This window comes from Nothoprocta perdicaria, unplaced genomic scaffold (assembly GCF_003342845.1).
Source record: "Nothoprocta perdicaria isolate Ctin4 unplaced genomic scaffold, notPer1 scaffold_110, whole genome shotgun sequence".
Classification (NCBI taxonomy): Eukaryota; Metazoa; Chordata; class Aves; order Tinamiformes; family Tinamidae; genus Nothoprocta; species Nothoprocta perdicaria.
The window spans coordinates 1,159,393-1,179,821 of NW_020454206.1; the positions used below are offsets into that span (position 1 = coordinate 1,159,393).

Genomic DNA, 20,429 nt, shown 5'->3' on the forward strand with positions numbered 1-20,429 from the left:
TCTGATACAATTCTCAGCTACTCAGCTTTAGTAAAGATTTTATAATCATTCCAATGCACTGCAAAATAATTTCCAGTCACTTATCCTTAACAAAATGATATTAAGTTATGAGAGCCTATGTTATTTTAATTACACTTCCCATAAGAGCCTATTGGTCAAAGAGACCAATACCTCAAATCACTAACAGCTGGAAAATCATTGCCAGGTTTGCCCTGTTTCTTATTCTTTTCCTTTGGCATCAGGTATTGTCACCTGTGTAAGAGATACAATAAAAAACTATATGCATTAGGGTCATGATTGGAATTCCCAAGAGGTTTAAGAAGATGCAAGTAGCTTACACAAAAAAAAAAAAAAAGAATTGCCTCCAAGGATTAGAATTCTTTAAGTTACTACTTTATCCTTCATTTATCCTCTCCCTTTTATTAGCCCGGCTTCTAACTGCCGTGCACACCAGCTGCTCCTCTCTGGCTAAAACGCAGCATACAACATTTTAACACCACAACCAACCCAGTGGTTGAGGAAGCTGGCAAAAAAGGGGATAAGTTACAGCAAGTTTTCAATTTAGAAATAAGACCATCAGTATTTAACTGTCTGGATGCAATACAGAGGGGTTTTTTTGAGTATATTCAGAACAGAAGGCCTCAGAGACTCTGGACAATCTCTGGAGACTCTCTATGGGTACGGGATTAAAAGATTTCAGCCGTTTTTCCTCCCATAGCTACATGCTCCTTCACACTGTCCCAGGCAAGTACTGAGCTGCTCTGGTACAGCAGCAGCTGGAGATGATAAAAGCTACAGGTTTATGCCTGCCAGTGGGCAAACACACATTTCCTAATGGTCCCATGGAAATCAGGGGGAGTTTTATCACTGGCTTCAGGAGGAGCTGAAATGAGTCAATACTTCTGAAAGATCAAAATCCCAACTGCCCACCCTCTCCAAGTAACTAAATCCAAATCTGATTTAGCATCATGCTGTAAATTAGGAAGAGTTACTTTTTGCACTTATTATAAGAGCATAAACCAGATTAAAATTTAATATTTATTAGAATATCTTCCAGTAACAGCATTCAACATCTTAACAAACCAAGTTGTGAAGTCTTAAAAAATCTAGGATTACAAAAAAAGTTAAAATAAATTGTTCCCTATATTTAATGGCAACAAAGGGGAAATTTTCTATTTAAAAAAACTTGCCTATAAACAGTATTATTTTAAGAAAGTGTGATTAACATGATATGTCGTTTTCAGAATGGATACACAGCATATGAATACCAATCTGAATGGAACAGAGGGACAGAATGCTGTACCCCTTGAAGATCTCAGCAGGCTGTTTGAAGAACAGGGAGGGAAGAGAATCTTTCTAGTGAAATAACTTAAAAATCCCACGCAATGGACAAAACGCAAGAGTACAGAAGACATTACATGACACCCTCATTACAGCACCCCCTCAAGTCTGGTTACAGTAAATAAAGTTAATAAAGTGCATCTTTTAAAGACTTGTCTAGTGAAATAGCTTTCCAAATATAAAACACTTAACACAAGACGTGCAGTAACAGTTAAATCATAGTGTCAATTTTTAAAAACTATCTTTAGCTTTTCATTCACTAAAGAAAAGTGTTAACTGCAGTAGTGTTCACATTATTCTTCAATAGGATGCGTCCTCATGTGCTTTTGTTACTCATCAAATCTTTAGATATGGAGCAGGGCCAAATTATGCAGTTTAAGCAAGTGCTTCTCTGAATGCAATACAATTCTTCCACGGCAGAACGGCCACATGCAGCACAACCAAGTTAGATTTTGGGAAGCTTTGGTGCACTAACGACGGGGTTGGTCTCCTGCAAATACCTTCGCCCTGCACTCTTATAGTCGTAGGTGCAGGCGTGAGTCTCTGCATAGCGGTGAGTTGCACAGAAGTTGTTTCCACATCTGAAGAATCAAGAACATGAGATGTTACAAGCTTTTACCTCTCCGACATGCTGGGAGCCCTCTGGCTTAATCACATCTTGTTTATTTAACTTAACCAGTTGGATTCTAATCATCCTTGACTGGTAACAGTAAGTGGCAGGAAATCACTATGACAGTTTTGTCTCTCACTGCTACAGTTCTGACCCAATGCTCCCTTCAGCTTGGAAGCAAAGCAAGACTGGTACCCCTGGAATCACTAACTGGGATTATGAATTGTTACAAAAGCTGGGGCTTGCTTTGTTGTTGGGATTGGCTTTTCAAGAACAAAGATCAACAGGCAGAATTCAGGGGACAAATACACAGATCTAAAGTAAGGGTTCTGAGTAAAACCCACATAATTTGAATTAAAAAAAAAAAGCCACATCATTTGCAGCACCAAGACAGATGTTCAGTTCAGCACCAATTTCTACCTGAAATAAACTCAAATTAATAACTTTAGATGTAGTCAGCTTTAAAGATAGATGAAYTGATCCTAGGCAACATGGCTATTTTCTCCATAACTGGTAAGCGTGCATCTCTCCACTATCAATTGCAGATTCAATACGTCAAGATTATAGTTTTACCTTGTAGTTTAACATCTCCCCACAGATACAACTCCTAACAAGAGAAAGGGCAATATATACATTGCACCTAATCTGAACAAGTGCTTCAAGAGGAAACCAGTACTAGTGTCCTGCTGCCTGAAGTCACTGGACAAAGACGCTTCTTGCCAGTAAAGCAATGACATAACTCTATCAGAAATCTCTTCCAATAGGCTGACAATTGCTCAGTCAAATTCCTGTCACATTATAAACAGTAATAGTCCTCTATTTATCTATCTGGATTCATAAAACTCTGCAGCTCTTTCCAAGGCTAGTGTATCTGTTAACAGATCTGCTTTACTTTGGTTCTTGGTCCTGTAATTGTTGCCTCTCTCTTACAATGGTATTTCTCACTTTATTCATGTTCCACTTTAGCACAATGTTATAAAAGGTTATATTGCTGCTGCTTCTGAAATCAGAAAAATGCTATTCTTGGAGATGCATGATTTTCCCTCCTTTCTGYGCTTCTTTTCTAACCACACGAAGACTGGTTTATTTTTAGAAAAACCTTGCAGCTATTTGCTCAGCAGAGAGGTGCGTAATGTCCAAAATTGTTATAATAAAGAAAACTAAAAAGTCGGTAAGGAGGCACTTCCTCATCCTGCAACTCTCCATCACAACTCCCCAACAGCAGAAATCTTGTTAAATTCTGCTGATGATTGACATGAAACCAGACCGGTTTCAAACACAGCTCTCAGTGCAATAGCTCCCAACCTTCATTAGCTCATGAGAAATGACACCAGGAACAAGAACATGCTGTGGAAACATTGTATTTGGAGAAGGGAAAGTATTTTTCCTTTGTTTCTTTTAAATCTCCAGTGCCCACTAGCAGCAGCAAGTCTCAAGGACTGCAAGCTRTCAGCAAGCAATGATCTAGGGGACCAGTGCATGAGGGTTCTGCTTTGATCCAGGAGATCAAAGATGACTCCAGTTTCACAAGAACTGAAGCACACAGATCAATAAATTGTCCAATATAAATTCTGAAGAAGCAATCATAAACTATGCAGACATGTAATAACAGGGCCAAATCTGATGTACTTTTCTGGAAAACTGCCATTTTTTCTGAAGTTTCTACAGATTTACATTGTGCAGTTTCTCAACAATACTTAGCATCTTTAACAAGTTCTTCCCACATTAATCTTCTAATATTACATCTCTCCATGTTCACTATTTTACRCTTCACATTTCTGGATTTTTTTTCCCTGGCACAACTCATACCTCAACAGTGGAACAGGTACAACATTTCTGACTGTTATTTTAGTTTATCTCAGTTTTGCTAAACTGTAAACTAGAAACAATTTTCAAGTTTTCCTCTGAAAGCTACTTTTCAATTTGCTCCATTTAATGAATACCAGGCAGCCTAGAAAACCTTTCGGTTAACCCAGCTCTCCATCTTCAACAAGAGCTGGTTACATACACAGCCTACCTGCACTCGTAGCTGGTTGCCAATCCAGTTTTCTTGCCACAAAGACAGCAATGCTTTGCAATTTTCTTTTTTGCTTGAATTGAGCCATTCACAGGTGGAAGATGAGTTGCTTCACCTGCTTTTAGAGGTAGAAACAGCAAAAACATTTTATTTATTCCTGACCACAAACTAGTTAGATGTTCATCTTTTGAAATTCAGATTCATTTTGCATTTCTTAGGATGCCTCAGGTGAGTTCCCCAGGCCTAAAGAAAGAAGGAAAACAAAACAAACAAACAAAACCCAAAGCAAAACTAAAAAAGCACCTCAAAGCTAACATAGCCTTGGGAAGAGGCAGCAGAATGTGGGATTTGGATACGTTATTTTTGACACTGGTTAAAAATTCACATTAGCAAGGATTTACAGAATATAACAAGAAACACTTTAGGAAACGTTCTTCAATAATGCAAAACAAAAATACATGACATGACTGGGAATGCACTGCACACAATGGTTTTCCAGAAAAGTCAATTTAACCTTCAAGTACCTAGAGTCTAGTACATTTAATAAATAGTCACTGAAGTTTGTCAAATAAATATAAARATATTTTAAAATCTTGCTAGCATCTGCAGTGCACAAAAAGGACACTACAATATACTACCTGCCATTGCTTAGCTGTGTGCTTTCATACTGCACTTTGCAGATTCCATCAGAGTTCTGTACTTGACAAAAAAAAATTCTTCTTGGTCCCATAACTCTTGGCTCTCCCTTTATCTTTACAGGGCATGTAAAGAAGTAAAGCACCTTTCTTCCTTCTGCACAAGGCAGGTCTTGGTCCACAATTTGATCATTCATCCTTACTCAATCTTAGGATACTGAAAATGAGCRGCATACACTCACAAATGTTTTCTTCAGTGCTCCTGCACTATATTGCCAGGATGATGCCAGAAAAAAAATGAACCCCTGCAAACTGCAAGTCAAAGGTGAGAAGGAGGAAACAGGTTGGTCATGTTGAGAATCCCAAGCAGATGCCTTCTGTTACCATTCTCATCAACTGCTGTGCAAGCCTCAACTCCTGGAACTGCCTACAGGCCTTAGCCTTTGGACTTTGCCCTCATGAAGGCAAATGAAAAAAAAAAAAGAATTGCCCTCATGTTCACACACAAGACAGCCTTTTTCAGTAGAGGTCAGGCATGAAGCACTCCAGCTATCAGGGCAGGAAGAACAGTATGTATCCCCCAATCTACTGATGCAATTTCATTTTTTTTTCCCTAATCTTCATCATTGCAGCCTTTGCTGCATCCTCCCTTTCCTTTTGCTACCTTCTTTATGCTCAAATGTCACACCTAAAGACAGTATTACTGATGAAAGCAGTCTCTCTCATTTCAGGATACACAAAGCAATTGCAGAACTCATCGAAACTTCACAGTAGAAGGTCATGTTTATCCTCGTGGATGACATGGAGGATTCAATAACTATGAATAATAAAAACTAGGAGATGCTCACAGTAAAGTTTACCTAAGATGCCAATGAAATCTGTATGTTTAAGAATTGCTTGAGGTATTAAAGGTTAATACTGTGTTATTGAAGTGTAGTACAACAAGGATTTCCAAAGGCATATGCCTTACAAAGACATGATTCTTGCTCTCTGTATATCTGATAAATCAAGATAGTCATCTTAATTATTAGTCATCTTAAATTATTAAGTTTACATTACTTACCTACTCTTTTCCCTACAGCTGCGATACTTCCATTCATTCCAAGCCCATGTGAAGACTAAAAAAAAATAAGATTTCCACAGTAAAGTTACTAGTAGATGGGAATTAAACATTAGACTGATATTAGCTTGTTTGAAAGCAGTTTGATCAGTCAACGTACGTACGAAGAGAGTTCAAGATATTTATACAACAAATTGAAAGAAACAAGTTCAAAAATATAAAATTATGCTCAAAATAACTACTTAGCAGTCTCCCCATTCTGAACAGGTATCAAAACAACAGGGCACACGACAAGCCTGAATCTAGGCACATAACGGTGCCAGTCACAGTGCAAACTTTAGAACAAGTGACAACTAACAAGCAGATGGAGTAGGATGGCATTTCAAACTCATAATCTTACTTGCCTCTTTTTTTTAATTTTGTTTGTAAACTAATGACATTAATTCTTAGAAAAAGAAAATGCTTCTGGGACCCATGTGTATAAATATGCAGTCAAGACACCAAGAGCAGCTTAGAAAAACAATTCCAAACTACAAGGGGTTTAAGTATGCCCCTCACCCCAACTGCCTTCCCTGCACCAGAAACAGAATGCACCATAAACATGCACCAGCAATGCACCAGAAACATAGGGTTTTCTTCAARCCAGGACCAGAAAAACACAGGAAAACTCCAATTTCTTTGGAAGTTAGTACTCACTAGAATGTATTCAGCAGCTTCATTTGGGGGAGCTGTTTTCCTAAAGCTTTCTTCCTGAAAACACTGAAGGTTTGTAGGCAGTGCAATACCAGAAGTCCGAAACCTGCCTGTCCCACAGGAATTTTGTAAGTTTTCCCTGCTTGCACTTCGGGACAGTGAAGTTAAAAATCCTAAGTTATTTACAGAACTTGCAGGTTCTTTGGATGCTTTGTTAGCCATATCTGTAATGTCCCTAGCCTCTGCGTTAGGGATGACATCAGGTCTTTTGCCAAGTGAATCTACCTTCATGCCACGAAATCTAGTAGTCCTAGGAAAGGAAGAATCTGCTATGCTGTGGACTTCCAAAGACCGGAGCATGTTTGGAGAGGCCGCAGATCTCATGTTACCGACCTCAAAGCATTTGGGYTGTGTTTGTGGTTTCAGGGGACTGTGATGTGCCACTTGTGCTGAATAGCGAAGAGGTGACAGAAGCGTATTTTTCTGAGGACTTAATTCATGAGTACTGAGAAGTCCAGCCTCCATTGCAGCAGTGCTCAGCACCTTGCTAATAGGTTTTCTGTGTTGCTCTACAACCTTCGACTCTTCATCCCTATCAGTCAGTCCAAGTTCTGGGTTCACCTTTCCCATGTCGTACATCTCACTATACTGTTCAGTGGTGCTYGCTTCTGTTAACAAAGCAAAAGCATCAGTTTCAGGTAGAAGTTTCTCTTCTGCTCCATACGGTTCTAAATTTGTTAGATTTGCATATAGAATAGAATCCTTCCCATTTGTAGAGGTCACATTTTCAGATGATTTTTCTGAATTTGCAGCCAGAGATGAAGGAGGAGTCAAGATACTATTTGCTGGTAGTTTTGCATTTTCTAGCTCGACACGAGATATTTTTGGTGGTAACCTAATGCTACTGACTGCCTGAGACCACGAGGTGCTCTGCCAGGTGTCATCCTCCTTTAGAAAGTCATTAGTTGTGGATGGCATCGCTCTGCCAGCAGTGGCCAAAGTAGCCAAAGCGGAAAGTGCATTTTGGGAAGATTCTGAAGGATACGAATTCCCAGGAGGAGGTAGGCAGGACTGTCCGATATGGGGGAGCACTCTTAAAAACTTGTGACGAGCAGCAGCAGCCACTGAGCTACTAGATGGTCGCGGAGCCACGGGAGGACGAGGTTTCACCTTGACAGTTTTCTTAGGCTATTAAAAAAACAACAACAAYAACCAGCATTGTCACTACAGTTATACTCAAWGACCTGACTGCAATGACAGTATCAGTATTTCAAAAGTTAAAGCTAGAAAACACCATCAAATCATTCATTCTATTCCTTCATCTGGTACTAGCCATGAAAACTTCACCCTGGCATTCACATACTAAAATCAAAGCTGATAATCCAAAAAAAAAAAAAGCTTTTTACTAAACAGACCGCTATCAAAGGCAAGGCAGAATGACAAAGCTGTTTAAACAAGATGTCTCAGACAAGACAACAATAAAGAAAGGAAGTGCTATCACCTTTGCTTTACACACGGGCATGGGAACCAGGACTCAGGCATTAAATAGTCGTAATATATTTCTGAGATTACATTTAATCCAGATCTCCTGAATAACAGACTAATGCTTCATCTATTATGTGATCTCATTCTCTATTTAAATTCATACATTTTCTAGCTTTTCTAGCTACAGTTCCTCTATAATGAAGTGTCATTTAAGAGCATCTTGTGACTTTACCAGATAAGAACTGCTCAACTTAAGCATCAGAATGCTTAAGTTGCTTGCGATACAATTTAAGCATCAGAAGTCAAAACAAATCCATAACTCCTAATGAATTCTTTGAATATTGAAGATTTAAAGATCCAAGTAAAGTCACTGTCCCACAGCAAAAGAATTTTATATAGCGTCAAACGACAGATAATAGAAATCATGTATCCTTAACCACTCCACATTCTAAGAGGGCAGCCAAAAACTGATGTGCTTTCTAGCAACATCAGAACTGTGAAAATTGAGGTCATTTAATAACAAAAGAATAGAACCCACAGCTTCACCTTTTTACTCAGATTCATGTTCTCCATCTTTGCCTTGAGCAGCTTCATTTTATTCATAGTAATTGAATTTTCAATAATCTGTTGTCCAGAAGGTGATGCCTCTGTTTCATCTTCATCATCAGCATACAAGTTATAAACTGAACCACCACTGAAAATTAAAAATAAAGTTCTTCACCCTCTGACCAAGTAATCTAACTATATTTTCAATGCAGCGTATTCTCACAAAAGAGAGAAAGCCAAATCCGTAGTTGATCTGTTGACAAAGCATTATGTAAAACTGTATGCAAAGACATTTCAAATCCATTTATTTTAGAACATAAACATTCCTTATTAGAGTGCTCACAAAGCGATGATGCTGAAATCAGAATACAGCCCAACTTCTGGGAAGTTGTTATACCATATACAGTTGGTTTACACTCACTATATATTTTCCCCACAGAGGCAATATCCAGTTCCACAAGAGTCTCCTGAAGATATGGCCAAAGCTGTTAACAGTGTGACTCAGACAACAAGCTGATCAGTTTTCCAATAACCAGACACTGGCATGGAAGGAAAGTCCAAATTTCTATCCATCCTGAGGGGTGTTCTCACCATAAATGGAAATGGAGGGGTCACCCATGTGGATGTGATATTCTATTTCTCCTTTTCAAAATAAAAAAAAAAAAATAAAAAAAAAATCGATCAGTTTAGATTTCCAAAGAGTCCCAACATTCGGAAAAGATAAACAGATTCAACGACAAAATATTTTAACTTCATCACCAAAAATTTACTGTTTCACATTGAGTTTTTGCACTCTGTTATAAGACAGAATGGAAAAAGGCAGTGTTTTAAATTCAGTATATGATTTGTTTTTCCTATCTAGCATTATCCAGTAACACAAATTAACATTTGACAGTGAAATAGAGGAACCCTTAAGAGTATCCAACTCTTTATAAATTGAAGAATTCTTAACACTCTGTATAGCATATTTTAAAAAGTGTTTTAATTCTACCGTTATGCTGTCAGCACCCAGAAACTGTGACAGTCAGGCAATTGCCCTTTGTTCATGCAAACACCTCTTAAAAGATTTAAGAAGTGTCTTCTTTCTAAAACACACTAAGAAAAAACTACATGCTACCAGCAAGTTGGTTCCCCAAAAGGCATATAAAGCTAAACCTGAGGTAATTATAACAAAGTATGTAAAATCCTRGGCTTGCAGCTCTGTGACTGCAAATTAAAGCTGGACCTTACTTGGTTGGAGGAGATACTCTGTTGCCCTTAGTTAAGAGCCATTATTTTTACCCTCCGGACTCTCCAGACCTGTTCCTTAAAATGTAGCAAAGCTGAGAAGGCAGCACAGCTGGGACACAGATCTTTAAGAATAAAATGGCACCAAATTCAAAGCAAGACTGCATAACAGTCRTGTAGCTTCTTACCAGAAACTGAGCAGCTCTGCATGGGGACAGCCAGCATGCACATTACATCTCTCCTGGTAAACRGTCAGTGCTAAAGAATCACCTCAGAATTTTAACTCTGCAAATACTTAAAGGTCAAGATCAACTGAAAACAGTTCTTGCACCCCCTTCCCTTAGAACTTCAAAAATGCAGTAACACARGTTTGTTTTAACTGGAATGTGATTGTGAGGTCATGAAGATTAGACAGGGAACTTTGCTCATGATGATACTTTTAGCTTTTTAAAGTACAGGTTTCAAACTGACATCGTCCAGAGTTGTTGACATTTCTGAAAACTTGCTGGTAAAATGCACACTAGAAAGATGATCAGTAGTTTGTCGAAACAATGTCTTGTTGCTACTGCCTGCCAATTTCAGCCATTTTCTTTTAATATAGAGAATAATCATGATACRTATTTACATGGTTTAACCATTAACTCAACCACAGACAAAATAAAATGGTCTAAAGTCATAAAACAAAACCCAAGCAAACAGCCCATTTCTAAACTGAGCTCACCAAATTCTGCTCCATAYTCGAGCAATACAAAAACAAAAATAAAAAAAATGAGTGCCTCAAACTGCTCAGTCAGCAGTAAACCCACACCTGTAAATAAGCCTCAGTGTGGAAAATACTAGTATCTTGAGTGTGATTTACAGTCTCCGTATAAAGTTCAGCTGGAAAGGCCTGATTTGCTTCCATTCTCTGTTCCCTTTGGTATCTTTTTTTCTTTTTTTTTTCATTCGCCACAAAGTTTGACTCAGAAAGTTTTCTTTTAAGTAGCAATAAAAACAAATAAAAGAATCTGTGGAAGTGGCTCCCCATCAAAGTCAATGCCTGCCTAGTAGAAGGGCCTGTAGCTGAACTCCCACAGAGACTGTGGGGGAAAAGAGCTGGTCCAAGCTGCATACCCTCAACCTGGGGGGCTTCTAGTCTAATTGCATCTTCTTAACAATGATGACATTTGAGGAGAATATACTCACTGAACTTTGAAGACTTACCAAAATGTCCTTATACTATGAGTACCTAACCAAGAAATATTACAAGTTTTAGACAATTGTCCATGGTCATTTTCAATGCAAATGAAACCAAAGAAACCCAACCCAACAGTTGGGCAGATATCAGAGACTACTGACAAATGAAAGTTCAAGCTCCTTCTGCCAACCTTCTGCAATGTAACATCCTTAGACTTAGCTCTTTGGAATGATTTGAGGATTTTTTTTTTTTTTCAGTTTAAAGGAACAAACGAGCAATTTGGCAAAGTTGGAATACTACTGAAAACAAGAATTTCCTTTGTCTGCTCTTCTTAGAAACCTGTACAATAAAGCAGCAAGGTGCTYGGTCCTACCAATAACCGTTATTCCTCCCCTCTATTTCAATACCATATGTGGTTACTTACTATTAAGGAGCACAGGTGCTGAAAGATAAAGTAACAAACCCAACATACTTGCAGCTTTCCTCCTCTTTCCCCAAAGTAATTGCATACTGGACACTAGCCTTTCTACTCACCGTTTCAGAATTCAACCATGGTACTTCAAGAGACTGTAACTATTACTTGCATCAGGATGTAAGAATAGATCAACTCTCCTGCTGAGCGCTTTGGTTGGGGAGGAGATCAAAAAAAAAAATAGCCTGTACACTAATTCCTACAGCAAGGTACAAGGTTTAACTAGAAAAATCTACCAAAGATAGACCTAGYGGAAAGTCTTTGCTTCATTTTGCAAATGGGAACAAGAATAACTATTTAAATAGTACAAGCCTCAGTCTTGGGGAAAAGCAGCTAGTTCCTAGAATGGCAAAACTCCTTTTCTAGCAATTGTATAAATATTAAGGTTTTCAGAAAGACTAAATTCTACGCTAAATCTGCAGCACGAAGACAGAGTCTGATAAATTTGTAATATTTTTTAGCACTTACAATAGCTTTAGGAAATACTCAGACTACACTTTACTATATGAAAAAGCAAGCTTAGCWTGGAAAGAAATAAACAGTTATAAACCTTAACATTTAAGTTATAAACCTTAARTCCCTTAGGACGAAAAAAAAGTACTTAATGAAAAAAAATCTTATTGCCAAACTAGTTCTCTTGGAAAATATTTCCTTTGAGAATGGCCTGGGATAGTAAGAATCCCAGGCCACAGTAAGAATCCAGTAAGTCATTTTTATTTCACTATACAGAGACATGCACAGTGACAGAGGCCAGTCAAAATAACTACCATATACTTAGGTCACCCAGCTACAGCATTTTGGTAGTCCTTCAAAAACAATTCTTTCAGATGTTCTTTTGGCCAAGTCAACATTTATTAGTTGAAAATTATACAGCATTCCCATTGTGAAGAAAAGTATAAAACCAACTTTACCTCAAAGACTCAGATAATGGTGTTAAAGTGCCATCTCCCCGGTCTACCACCCGGAAGAAATTCAACTGATCTCCTTCTCGATATACTAGAAAGGTCACTTGCTTGTTGGATGGCCCCTTCTCCCAGATCTCATCTCTACTGGGATCCATATATTCAGCCATTTCCCTAATTGGGTCTTCCACAGGAACTACAAAGGGGTAAAGAAAGAATAACAACAAAAACAAATTATTACTGTAACTTTAAAGTCTTGTATTTCTATCTCTCCCAAGGGAAAAAAAAAGKTTTTTTTATTATGTTTAAAGGTAACTGCAGTAATGACACAAGCGTCACACCAATTCGCCAGTCTTCAGGAAGACAACAGCAATCAAAGACTCAACCTCAAAGAGCTTCTTTCATTACTGCTGCTGTGCATGTTGCATTTTCTAAATCCAAGTCAGATGAAGTCCATCTCTGCCACATTCACATCTCTATGCTTCATAGGATGCTTTAGCAGCACATAAATTCAAGAAGTTAAAGGAAAACCTTGTAAATAAAGATATCTAGATACTGATTACTATGGGTCTGCTTTTCTAATAGCCTGTATTCCAAACCTCMCATTCATTCACGTGATCAGACATTAAAATCCATTTCAGAGCTATCCTGGACTATCTCCCACTCTCAGCATTTCTAGAAGATATAAGAGACTTAAATGTAGTAGCATCTACCAACCCACCCAGGAAAGCTGTAGAACAGAAGACTGAATCTTGACACTGGGAATAGCATTTAGGATACAGCTCAGTGGAACTTTTAAGTCCTACCTATAGGAGACAATGATCAAAGCAGTAAAAATACAAATCCAAACCTAAAAGTTTAAGGAATCCAGTTAATTTCTAASGTTTACAAATTTAGGTGCTCCTCCTCACCTTCATGTTACCATTCTCCTTTCCCTGGTCCCTTAACATATGAGATGTCACTTTTGAGAGCTCAGCTCAGCTTATGTTGGAAAAGCTCAGGCTAAAAGATCTGCTGAGCACCTCCCAACCCTTACCAACTAGATTTTTTGAAGTATTTGTACAATGAAACTACATGTACATATTTGTGCTTTCCAGTTAAGATTTTCCAATGTTCAGATTTAGCAATTCTTTACATACAAAGATACGTGGTAAACTAAGCATAAGCAGAAGAATAGTTAAAACAATGGCACACTGGACACACTAAGGAAGAGATGAAAAACATCCCCCCTTCTCTTGTTAAATATTTTCCAATTAATTTTACATTCAAGTCTGCCTAGGCTAAACGTTTAGCTAAGAAAACTGTTCAGAATCSTACAGTGTTACATGAATACATCATTTTAAAGTGAATTAACACCTACCTCTTCTAGTGTTAATAGGTCCACCTCGCATAGCCAGAACTAACTTCAGAGTGCAGCCTTCTGAAATGCTGTAAATGAAAAAAAAAAAGCTTTGTAGCATTTTCTATTGCTTAGTTAACAATGATTTCAAAATATTCCTTGCAGTCTTATTCTGTACTTACTTATAATCATTCAAACAGTAGTCATCCTTCAGTTCCATATTATTCCAAATTAAGTGCTGCTGAGAAACAGGAATACCTAACCAAAAAAAAAAAAAAAAAGAGATAAAATGGAGTTTGGTGGGAGGACTTTGAGTGACTTTTTTTGAGGAATGCTTGAGTAAAAGTAGGTGAGGAAAAAAGGGGCAGCAGGAGGAGAAAGGAAGTCGGACAAGGTCAGCAACACTTCAGCAACAACGGGCCCAGCCTCCCAAACGGCTGAAACCAAAGTTAGGGTTTGTGCAGGCTGGTGCCCCAATGGGCAGCTCCAGCTTTTGACTCCAGCAGGAGTTTGTRGAAGGGTACAGGAAGTCTGAAGCAACGCTTACTCTCTTGGATGGTAACTGGAGCTGGAGGGGGAAGAAAACAAAAAGCTTTTTCCTTTTATTTGTAGTTCAGAGCTTTCTGACTGGTGAAAGAAAAAATGGAAAAAAAAAACAAAAACAAAAACAAAAACAATTGACTACAGACATGCTGAATAATTTACACCAGACTGATATTCTGGTATTACTCGCAGTAAAGACTAGATTCCATTAAGAGATCCCGGTGGCAGCTCCAGCACAGTGGTGACAAGTGAAAAACAGAGTTGTTATCTGGACTGCTGAGTCCAGAGCCTGAATAATTCAGCTCTACAACACCTAGTTAGTTAAAAGAAGCAAGTAACGAGAATTTGTTTCTTATTGAAAATATATTTCTACCTAATGATTTCTTTTGCTTCTTTTTGTCTATACAGTCAATTCCCTTAAACACAGGCCTAACGGACATGAAAGAGAATAAGCATGAGATGAGATGGCACCACACCAAGTCTTTACAMATTTTTATTAAAAAGCTGCCATTCTCCAATTTTTGAATGGGCTACAAACCGGAGTTACGAAAAGAAGATGCATCTTTCATTAACAGAAAACATTAAGCCTAAAGGGAAGATAACAGCCTCCTTTTCTGTCTTTGAAAAGAAATATTCCCTTCAACATCAAAAAGAAATAATTCTGTCTGATTTATCTAGTGAAATCCAGGTAATTTGAATATTTCACTGTACATTCCCAAAATATTCTAATTAAGTGAAAATCTATGGAGGCCACGAACTAATTTTTGAGGAAAGGTCTAAACACTGCTTCTTAGACTAAGGCACAAAATCTGTATCTTTCCTAACATTACATTAGAATAACCTTATCTTATACTTTATTCTTGGTCGCTTTAATGCCAGATTGTGCCACTTACTGCCTATTTGCATGTTCAGATACTTAAAAGAGGAGGCAAGTAGTAGTAATGCTACACAGTTCTACAGGTGACTTGGCAAACGTTACCAGGGCATGAGAGAGCTCGGCAAGCCAGGATGAAGGTCAGGTAAATGACTCCCTTCCTAGCTGTGGAAGGCAGCTGGAAACAAAGTTCCCCACCGGTAAGGAAGAAAAGAGGACCAAATCCTGGCTAGAGTCCAAGCAGCTTCAGCTGGTGGTTAAGTGGATGTCCTCACGCACAAGAGGGCATTTTGAAGGAACAGGCACTGGTTTTGGTGAAGTTTTACAGTAAAAAATATATCTCCCATTCTCACTACAATTCACCTCTAGATCTTTTATAAGAGGATACAAGACTACTTTGCCTCACTTGAATGCATTTAACAAGATTGCTACATACTAGTAATACCTATTACTCTGACAGCTATTTAATAACTGGTCTGCAGTGTAAGCAGAGTAAGAACAAGTGGCAACAGTCAGTAAGTCTGCAATGTAGCTCTTCCCTACACTGTTTTGCAAGGCTCCTGTTATGAACAGTCATTACTGTCTGCATTTGTTAGGGTTTCAGTGGCCTCGGAGGAGCAACTTCCAATTACTTTGATAAACTGAGAGAGCATTTGTTAAAATGACTGGCTTGCAAACGGCAGTGCTGCTGTGAAACATGTTGCTGTTCATCTAACAATGACAATGTATTTTTAATGAAATGCACAGCTGAAAATACTACTCTCCACTATAATGGAAAAGAGACAAGTCTTTACTACTAGCTGCTTCTTAAGATGCTTTCTAAGAATTCTGTATTTATATACAGATGAAGTAGTATGTGTTTTCTAGGTTCATGCACAAGAAAATGTGTGTCATCTGTCCCTTTTCTGGATTACAGGGAGCCTTTCTTAGAAGAATTTAGGCATGGGATCAGTACATAAAATTATCAACAAAAATGAAGTGCAATATATCCCTCTGTCATTCCCCTCCACAAGCAGCACACGACTCCGGTGATCTGCTCAATCATGGCTAGAAGAGAGAATAGGGCCATAAGCTGCAGCTCAATGTTCAAATGGAAATGGGCTACCCAGGTAAGGCTACAGGAGGACCAAAGGGATTTTTCTTTTGGACTGTTAGCATATCTGGAGCCATTACAGGGCATAATCTGACCTAACTCAAATTTGCAAGAGGGCTGGGCTCCTGCATCAGCTTAGCAGACCTRCCCCTCAGTTTCATTGCTTGGCTTGTCTTCCTGGCATGCTAAGTAGGCTCACTGCAGAAACYGATGGATTGAGTTTAATTGATCCTAAGTAGACTTCAGAGCAACATCCATTATTCTGTGATAATAAGGATAAAAAGCTGTTTAAAACAGCAGAAACACTTCCATGTCAAAGCTGAAACTCAGTTTACTCATCCATCAACTAATACAGCTGCTGGAAAGCTTCTTCAGAGTTTACTTTCTGCTCCTGCTTGCACAGACCTAGAGCTGTTGCTCTTTGTTTTGCCCYATCAGTTGGCTATGCTAGTGAAGAAGTGCAGAGGATCGGGCAGGCAGCAATAGAACAAAAGTAAACAGACTAAATAACAACTCTTACTAAGAATTGAGAGGACCTACACATACGGAAATGGTTATTGCATCTGTTCCCTGCTGAAGAAAACTCCCAAGTTTAGAGATAAGAAGGAAGATGTTCACATACAGAGACCATAGTTCACTTCCAAGAAGTCACTGCACAAAATATTCCAACTAGTTTCATGCTTTTTTCCTATTTTTTTTTACACAGCTAAGTGAATGAAGGCCTTAATATTCCATGCAAATTAATTCTCACAAATAAAAATTAATGAAACAAACATGCGCCAAATCCTCCCTTGAGGCTCAGTCCTATATGTGTGACCAGGCATGTTTCGAGCTTTTACTTATAGTTCTCTTTGATATATCRAAGAATTAATTACTACTAGGAGAACATTGTCCAACTCAATATTCATTCTATTAAATTTAGCATAATTATTTTTGTTTCCAAGTGAAGAATCCCAAACTTCTCCAGCACTGCAACCACAAGGACTTTTGCAATGTAGGAAGCAACAACAGGTCACTCAAGGGACAGGCAGTGTTTGTTATTATTATTTAAAAAAAAAAAAAAAAAAAGATATTTACTCCTCAATAAAATTCTGCTGTTTATGCACTTTACAGGTGTGAAAACATCTCGGCCTCATGCTTGAAACACAGATGCTGTCCTGTCATGATCATCAACAGGCGCTTCTGCTTGAACGTACAAATGGCCAACAGCAAGTGAGGCTAAGGGAGTATGTAGTGTTTACGGCAATAAGGACATTCTGTTGTTGACTGAGAATATTTTCTGTCAGTGCTATCGGAGACAAGGGAAGCTGGTTCTTCAAAGCAGCATCTACAAAGGCTCGTTCAGTGGATCTGAGTAGAAAGAGAATTTATTCTAGGTGACTCCAAAACAGAATCCTAACAAACAGGAAGCTGGATACACACGCTCTGTAGGCTCAAGATTGGAGGGCAAACGCCTGGATCTGCTCCAAGCACATATTAGATTTCCAATTTACAAGCAACCCACACAGAAGCTTTAGATGCGCCATAGCCCTTTTAATAAAGTTTCATGCATAATCTTTTCAGAGACTGGCCAGAAGGATCTGGAGTTAATGAGATCCCAATGACTACTAAAGCAGTTAAAAACTCTTTCCACATCAGATCATTAAAGTGGTAGTAWGAATGACAAAGATTACCAGAGGTATTCAAAATTCCTTACATGTCACCGATATTATTCCTTACTATTACAGTGCAGGCGGCCTACAGCTATTGGTATTCGAACTGTGGAAAAAGATCCATTCTTCTCAATTTTATCTTACCATCAGTCTCTAAGAATTAGAGGTACTGTTGACTGAGCCCTTTTGAATAAATCTGTTAACTTCTGATACGATCCTAGATTTATTTCTCAAAGATCTCAAGTGGCACAAGTAATTATTTTCCCAGAACTTTTCACTTTGTGTGCCTGCATAGTATCATCCTCAACACGCAAATCAGCGCACCAASATTATGAGCATGCCAGGGGCCCTATATCTTCTCCTGGCAGGGTGAGGTTGTTGCTCTCTTGTTCTCTAGCCAGAGGAGTAGCTAAGGGGGTAAGAAATTCACACCTAGTAAAAGTTGACATGATATAATAACAAGAAGTGAAAAACAGCAGCATAACCAAGAACAGAAATAATCTTTTTGCTTTCCATGCTATACTACAACCACTAAATTACTTAGTATTTTCATCCACCTGAATGATTCATTCCTTGAACTCATGTACTACAATAGGAACTTTCTTACTGAAAAAAAATTACATGCAATATCAGCTTCAAATACAATGTAAAATGAGTTTGYCATTGTGTGACGGTCCCCTTCACACACACTTCCCTAAGTGATCAATCTCATCTCAGTAGAAAAAAACACCACTTTGCCCTTTATATATACACCATATTAATTAGGATGTTACAGATCTTAATTCATGTTCTGGATTAGCAAGGTATTCCAATAACTTCTGCCAAAAAATAAGCACTCCATCTCCCATGTTTTAATGAAACAGACTTAGGTCTATATAAAAGGCATCTAAATTCTTAATTACTTTAACAAYAAGAATTACATCACACRAACCAAATTCCTAATAAGCAATATTACAACTTTGGTACTAGCTGTACTAATTATGAAATATGMGATTCTTGCAAACTAGGCACAATTAGTCTACRGTAACAGGCTGTATGCATAGTTCAACATTATGTATTTACAAACTTTCTATACTCTATACTATCCACACCTTCTACTATACTCTACTGTCTGTACTCCCTTTCACTTCATTCAGTTAGCCTGTCATCCCATAGATCATACAGTTAGCATCACCACCACATTCAGCCATGAAGAAAAGGAGGGTGGGGAAGGAAAAATTCCTTTTTGTGTTTCACATCTGGAACCCAAGAGCTGCTTGACATGTTCTGATTTATGTTCAATTACTGCCCCATCTACCCGAACAAAAAGCATGTCCATATAGCTATGGTGTGGTGAACTCTGCACAYGGAGCTTTTAGAACATGGCCTTTGTGAAAAGTCTCCCATATCGCGGCAATATTTGTTCCAAGACTGGTGCACAACTCCTGCTTGCAGTGCATCAGTGCAAGTTCTGTAAGAGGGGAAACCTTTAGGATTCAAATCTAAAGCCAGTGACATTTCCCAAAAAGCAGTTTCCATACACACAGGAGCACGATAAACATGCAGAGACACACTGGGAAGGAAGAGGATCCCTTTTCTGGAAATCACCAAGTCTTGTACTCTCAGCTCATACAGTAACAAAGCAGTAACTCCTACAAAGAGAGAATGAATCCCTGCAAAGCAGCGAAGGAACACACATACACACACGCTTCAAACACGCTTCCTATGCAGAGTCATTCCCACCACGGAAGAAAAGAGGCAAGAGAGAACAAAAACCTCAAAAGCTTTTCCTTGTGTTAGCACTGGTGCTGCTCTCATAAATCTAAGCATGTTTTCACTTTTCAAGACATACCAAGTTTATCACTTTTAGACAAGACATTGCTTTGGGAGACTGGCATCCGCCAGAGAAACACCACTCTTTCATCAGCAACTATGTGCCATTTTGGGGGTTACTTAAATTACCTGTTTTGATTTTAGCATAACTAGCATCGAAAAYTAAGACTTTCTCTGAACTAAGTTTAAGCTGATAAAAAAAAGACAGAACAATACCTTCCAGTCTTTGAATTTTGGCTTTCACAGAAATCACAGTTTCAAAGGGAGACACTCGCAGTTCAAAGCACGTGCCCGTAAGCGTTTCAATGAAGAGCTCCATGTTTTCATAGAAAGGAAGTTTGTAGTGAAACAGTCCCAAGTTGTCTTCATTGAAGAAAGGAGGCTCTTTCTTGTTGGCCATCACCAAGGATTTACAACTTCCTTGCCAGAGGACCTGTTTGGGAATTGTGCTCCACGTCTAGCCAAGGGAGCTTTGAGGACTGGCACGGTACATTGCTGCTCATGTTTTGGGTTTTTCACCTGTAAGGCAAGCAAGCACAATCTCAGAATACAGCCTCGGAGAGAGTCTACGTTTATTCACGATGAACAATAAAATGGTCGTTTTAAAAACACAGCAGATTGTCACGTACCCCGTGCCACAAACACCCACCAACAGCGCTAGCAACGYTGTGAATTTAACACCGAGGCTTCAGAGAGCAGTTCAGCTCCTGTTACCTTTTATATGTTTATTTTTCCCCACGAGGGGCATCACCTGAGGTCCGAAACGAGCCCCAAAGGCTCCGAACGAGGCCGGAGCCCTCGGCAAGGTCCCGGCCGAAGGGAACCCCGCGGAAGAGGCCGGAGCGGCCCCCGCGCGGCCCGGCCGGCGCCGCAGACAAAGGAGCGAGAGCAGCTCCCGCCAACGGCGCCGCCCGGGCGGGACGCGGGGCCCGCGGCGGGAGGGAGGGAGGG

General features: G+C 38.9%; 1 protein-coding gene across 2 annotated transcripts; it reads right to left on the minus strand.

Moving 5' to 3' along the window:
• Positions 1 to 1,019: 1,019 nt before the first annotated feature.
• Positions 1,020 to 19,985, minus strand: ZFAND4 (zinc finger AN1-type containing 4). 2 transcript variants are annotated; one of them, XM_026050492.1, is made up of 9 exons: positions 19,695 to 19,985; positions 13,687 to 13,762; positions 13,526 to 13,593; positions 12,175 to 12,361; positions 8,388 to 8,535; positions 6,360 to 7,544; positions 5,667 to 5,721; positions 3,969 to 4,083; positions 1,020 to 1,922 (listed from the first exon to the last, which is right to left on the minus strand). In XM_026050492.1, the coding sequence occupies exons 1-9, from the start codon at positions 19,876 to 19,878 to the stop codon at positions 1,787 to 1,789; spliced, it is 2,154 nt and encodes a 717-aa protein (XP_025906277.1). In that variant the 5' UTR covers positions 19,879 to 19,985; the 3' UTR covers positions 1,020 to 1,786. The 2 variants fall into 2 exon arrangements, with proteins under 2 accessions (XP_025906277.1, XP_025906270.1); XM_026050485.1 differs by having other exon boundaries at positions 3,969 to 4,086.
• Positions 19,986 to 20,429: the final 444 nt, after the last annotated feature.